The sequence below is a fragment of the Pteropus medius genome, unplaced genomic scaffold, assembly GCF_902729225.1.
Source record: "Pteropus medius unplaced genomic scaffold, Ma_sr-lr_union100, whole genome shotgun sequence".
Lineage (NCBI taxonomy): Eukaryota > Metazoa > Chordata > Mammalia > Chiroptera > Pteropodidae > Pteropus > Pteropus medius.
Window position 1 is genome coordinate 13,735,971 of NW_024349798.1, and position 5,550 is coordinate 13,741,520.

Here is a 5,550-nt window from a genome sequence, read left to right on the forward strand (position 1 = left end):
CTCAGTGCTACTTAAAATTGTTTTATTTGGGGGCTTGCTTTGTTTTGTTTTTAAGAATATGATCTATAAAATACAGGATAGTCTTTTTGTTCAATGAAACATTTTATACATTGACTTCACTGTATAATCTTTATTATCTTGGTCTGATGTATAAAACAGCAAGTATAGGGAGGTTTTGAAATCTTACCCCCAGCATATGTCGTTAGTTTGGCTCAAATAAAGTCTTACCAAAAAAACAAAAACAAAAAAAAAACCCAGCAAGTATAATTACATCAAATGCTGTAATTCTAAATATAAATGTGACGAACTATGGCCTCTTATTACATTGTGTGAAAATGGATGTGAACTGTGACCCATCTGAAGATGGGCCCTGCAGAGATAAGCCTGCATCCAAAGTGTTCTTTTGTGACTCTGAACCATTCATTAATCCTTTGTATCTTTAAAGATTTCACTCAAACTTTGCATCTGAAAGTTTGAAGAAATTACTTAAAATAAAAATATTTTTATAAAGATAAAACTATTATATAAACGAAATTGTGTAGAAAACATGAAGAAAATCTGCATTGCCCGATACAACCTACAAGTCATGCTTAAGTCCCCCTGCCTGATGGCAACACTGAGCCAAGGAACGAAAGAAGAGAGAACGTTTTTCTTCCTCCTGTGTTTGCTCATCAGGTCCCAGGGCTGCCTGACTTGACCTGCTAACCACTCGTGACCTGCCAGTGACACGGACAGCACTGCAGGTTTGAGGACACTGCAGTATTTGCATATGCCTGGTCTCTTGCCTTGGGCGGGTTACTATTTTCCTTTCCAGATGAAGAGCTAGAGGCTGGGTGGTGTTTGTGGAGCTGGGCCAGAGCTAGACTATACTTCCAGGTCCAGTGCCCCTAACCCTCTCCCCACATCCTCCTCCAAAGATGAGTGAAACCCACATCTGCTCTGGTGAGGAGGGCAAAGGAGACTTGGCCTAAGCAAATGGGTTGGGCTGGACTCACAGGAGGAGGGATGGACACTTCACAGAGCAAGAGCCACAGCTGCCTCTCTCCTCCCTCATACCTTCCTAATCCTATGAAACTTAGGTGCATCAAAAGGGGATGTCTTTAAAATATTCAGACCCTTCGATGTAAGAATTTCATTTCTGCAAATCTAGGTTAAGGAATAATAAAAAGGTGGGTGGGCAATGGGGGTGGCAAAGATTAATTCACAAGTATCCTCATCATGTGAATAATTGATCAAAATAGGAAATACAACCAATATCCAAAAGTTAGCAATCTATAAAATGGTATCATACAGCTATTTAAAATGGAGTTTCCAAAGAGTTTTTAGACATGAAAAGCTTATGAAAATCATAAAATAATAGTCTCAACTACATTTCAACAATTACAGAAAAGATAGCACACTAAGGTACTAAAGGCAGTTATTCTGGATTGTTATTCTGAATTGTGGGAATGAAGAGTATGTTTTTTCCTCTTTTATAATTCTCTATATTTGCCTTTTTTTAATTAGTGAATACGTAATACTTTTGTAATCAGGAAATAAATCTTAACTATTACAGGTGGAGTGGGACAGGAAAGAATATTCTTTCTTGAGCTAACTACTACTAGCCTTGAACTTCACAAGGGTGGCCATCTGTATATTGCCCCAAACCAGAACCTAGAAAAGGCCAGGTGCGTAGCCAATGTTTGTTCATATCTGACTGCTGCCATCGGGAGGTTAGAAGATGAATTTCAGCTTTTTCATAAAGGCTGTACCTCAAAAAACCCAATATGGTCATAAATAGTTGTGGTTTTATAAAACAGGCATGGGGTTTTGACCTTATTCAAACTGGAAATCAAACAGGCTCCAGCCCCAAGTTGACAGAAAGCAAACACAGGTTGTGGCTTTAACATGTGGCCTCAGTTCCCCCTTGCAAAGAAGTAGATGTGGCTGTTAATTAGTGAAAAGGAGTTTTATTTCCTTGTGCAAAAGGAAATGTCAAGTCAAGCCAGTCAGTCGCACTTGAGCGAGTCCTGCCCACATAAGAAACGGGGGTAGAAGAGGTACTTTAAATTGTATTTAGTTTGGGCTAAGCAGTAAGCAATCTCTTGGTCACACTTGCACAAGAGTTCTTGACATCTGTCCTCTGCTGGTCCTGGAAGAAATGGGGAAACTGAGGTTAGAGCAGGGATTTGCAGAGGCTGGAAGATAAACACGAGGGAAGCCAGTAACGCTGTTGGCAGAAAGAGCGTAAGTTGCATGTGTGATGCTTGAGAGTTCACCACATGATCTCCATTGTTGTGGCAACTCCAGGAGGGAGGAGGGGATGTCAGCCCTGTTTTGCAGACAAGGAAATTGAAGTTGCCAGGCAAGTGTTTTCAGATGCAGAGTTCAAAGTCCATATGACCTTTTGCCTTCTCTTTTGTATCAATATTACACTATTTCGTTTGAGGATCCATTTTGATAAGCAATAGTTGCCTGGGAACCATCCAGGCCTCTTATTTAAATGCCTGCTCTCCTACTTCCTAGCTGTGTAATCTTGCCTAAATGAGCCAAGTCCTCATTTAAAATGGGGCATTATCCACTTCGCTGGGTTAGCAAGAATATTGGGTGACAAAGCCTATGTAAAGTGGCCGGGAGAGACTAGGCACTGGACATGCACGCACTCAATGTTGGCTCTACCCATGTTTCTCTGCCTTCCTTCTCCAAGTTTCTTTCTGATGCTCCTTCAAGTAAAGCAGCTTGTTTTAGGTAACAATAGTGTATTCCATCTCTCCTCTCCATCCTGGGCCTGCCTTATACAGAGATGTAAAAGTTGCTACCCAAAATAAGTCACCCTCTGCGCTGGGAATTCCACTACTAGAGATTCATTACTTTGGGTTGGAAATACTTTGTGATCTTCAAGCCGTATCATTAATGTAGAAGGTACAATGCCTTAGCTACAGGTATGTCACCTAACCAACGTCACCCACTGCCTTTTAGTGTGGGCTTTTAATTATTCACATATATGGAGGCAGGGAAACTACCTACACTTAAGTCCTTCCAAATCCCTTGCAGAGACACAGGGAAGCATGAGCTTTGGTGTTAGCCAGCTCAGTCATGGATGTAGTCGCTATGTGCCTTTAGACAAATCACTTCATCCTTTGCAGACTGTTCCTCAGGTGCTACATGAGGATACTAATAGCACCTATTCCCAAAGGCTGCTGGGAGAATGGATGGAGACCAAGTTGTTAGAATACAGGGCATATAGGAGGCACCCGGAAAGCTGGGGCTGCCCTCAAGCTGTCGGCTAATTTTCAAAGGTCCCCTATCCAAATGCACAAGGGTCTTGGGGACTCTAGAAAAGGGAAGCATGAGAGTCAGGAAATTCATCAGCTTCTTTCCTGGGGCAGCACCAGGAGGCCATGTAGTGATGAGTAAAGGTGCCAAGCAAGAGGCAGGGGGCCCAGCACTCCAGCTATTGTTTTTCCAGGCCCCCTATCAGCTGACTTGATGAAATGTGTCTATCTGCATGACTGCACACAGGGTTATCCAAACTCTGTCCAGCCCGTGACAGCTTCAAGATATTGCTTTAAATCCTCTCGTTTTTAATAGTAAATCAATTATTAAATAAATTATATTAAATGGTATTAAATTTCATTAAAGTCTATCACTACCATAAATGGAAAACCAAAATTTCATAAATATAAGAAATATTAAAAAAAAAGAAAAAGAAAGAAAGAAACAAGGAAAAAAAACAACAGCCAGTGAGGGTAAAGTTCTAATAGCAAAGTCCAGTTAGATGCTGTTGCCTGCCTGAAGGCTCTAAGTCCCCAAACTAGGGTGTCTTGGTTAAAAAAAAAAAAAAAGGAGGGCGGCAATTAGCAAGCATAAGAGAGGTCTAACCTCCGTAGTAGTTAGACCATAACACAATGGGCACTTCCTCTTTGCCTAATTGGAAAAATTAACAGAGACTGAAAGGAAAATTCTCACTTAAGTTCATTTATTAAGCTCCCCACACTCTGGGAAACCACTGGGAAGAAGGGCAAAACACAAACACCCCCAACTTCAAAAGCCTGTGTTTAAACACTCTGCAAACTGCCTTGGTTATAATTCATTAAGTGGATAACAAAAAACTGAAGACCATGGGAGCTAGTGTTTATAGCTCAGTTATGCTGAGCCAGGCACTGGGCAGTGTTCTGTTGTCCCCATTTCATTCAGTCCTCTCCGGGTGGTGCCACTGGCACCCCAACCTTACAGAACAGAAAACTCTAGTCTCCTCGCCCCAACTAGGGCCGCAACCTCTCCGTGCACAATGCCTGGCCCCATGGCTTGTCCACAGGAAGGGATGTCAACTCAGGATGTGCCCACCCTTACAATTCATTACCAGAGGATTGTTTTATAGAGTTGTGATAATATGGGAAACAGCTTATACTTAAGAGAAAAATAAGGGGTACAATACAATACTGCTGTGGAATAGAAATATATATGCAATAGAAAAAGACAGAAAAAATACCAGAAGGTTTATCAAGCAGTTGTCTGTATAGTGTCTACGGGAGTTTTATTTCGCATAAAACTTCTACATTTTGTAATTTCAGACTTTTCTACTTTGAGCCATGTGATGTTTTCATCATAGAAAAAGAATCTCAACAAAATTCACAGAATAGCTATTTCAAGGTTTAATTTATTATATTTGTTATATCTAAAATATTTATGCCACTCAGTGGCAATGCCATAAGAAGGTGGCTCGGGGGGCTTAAGTGGCTTTCCTGCTCTCTAATCTTTACCAGGTCTCCCTTCACCCCCTTACCCACCTACAAATAAACACAATTTACATTTTTTAAATTGCTCTTGCCATTTAAATGCCCCTTTAGGACAAGTTCTCTAGCCCTCCTTTCAGGTTGCCCCCCGCCCCAGCTACATACAAATTCTAGAGTTATCTCAAATACGCCACGTGACCCATCAAGCTCACAAAGATTTATGAACAGCCATGGGCTCTGCGGTCCAGTTCATGGGGAAGTGGTCAAAACAAAATACGTTCATGACATAGACCAGTCATTCTCAAACAAAGGCAGTTGTGTCCCCCAGGGGCCACTTGGCAATGTCTGGAAACAGTTTTGGTTGTCACATCTGAGGGGGAGGGGGTGGTGCTATTGGCATCTGGTTGGTAGAGGCCAAAGATGCTGCTAAACATCCTACCATGCACAGGACGGCCCCACAATAGAGAATTATCCAGCCCCAAATGTCAATAGTGTCAAGATTAAAAAATTCTGACGTAGGTTTCTATCTAGCTTTAAAAGAATAAGGTTGACCCACATGTTCCAATGTTAAGTGATAAAAATTATAAAATATATGTAGTGTGATCTGATTATTATTATTGTATATCTATGTATATACACACACAGGAATCTGGAGGAAGAAAAGCCAAACTTAACAGAAACTAGTTAACTCTAATAGATGTAGTATAACTTTCTGCATTACAATATTTCTGTAATGTCTTTTCACGACAAACATGAATCAGGTTTGCATCAGAAAAAGCATGTGGTGGGTAGGTAGGTGGATAGGTGGATGGAGGATGGATGGATGGATGGATGG

General features: G+C 41.1%; 1 protein-coding gene across 1 annotated transcript in view; it reads right to left on the minus strand.

The window, feature by feature from the left end:
• Positions 1 to 668: 668 nt before the first annotated feature.
• Positions 669 to 5,550, minus strand: part of LOC120620420 (group 10 secretory phospholipase A2-like) — a 43,653-nt gene continuing 38,771 nt past the window's right edge. The window contains exon 7 of the mRNA XM_039885392.1: positions 669 to 2,131. Coding sequence (XP_039741326.1) covers positions 1,989 to 2,131 — 143 coding nt within the window. The 3' untranslated portion in view covers positions 669 to 1,988. The remainder of the gene's footprint in view (positions 2,132 to 5,550) is intronic.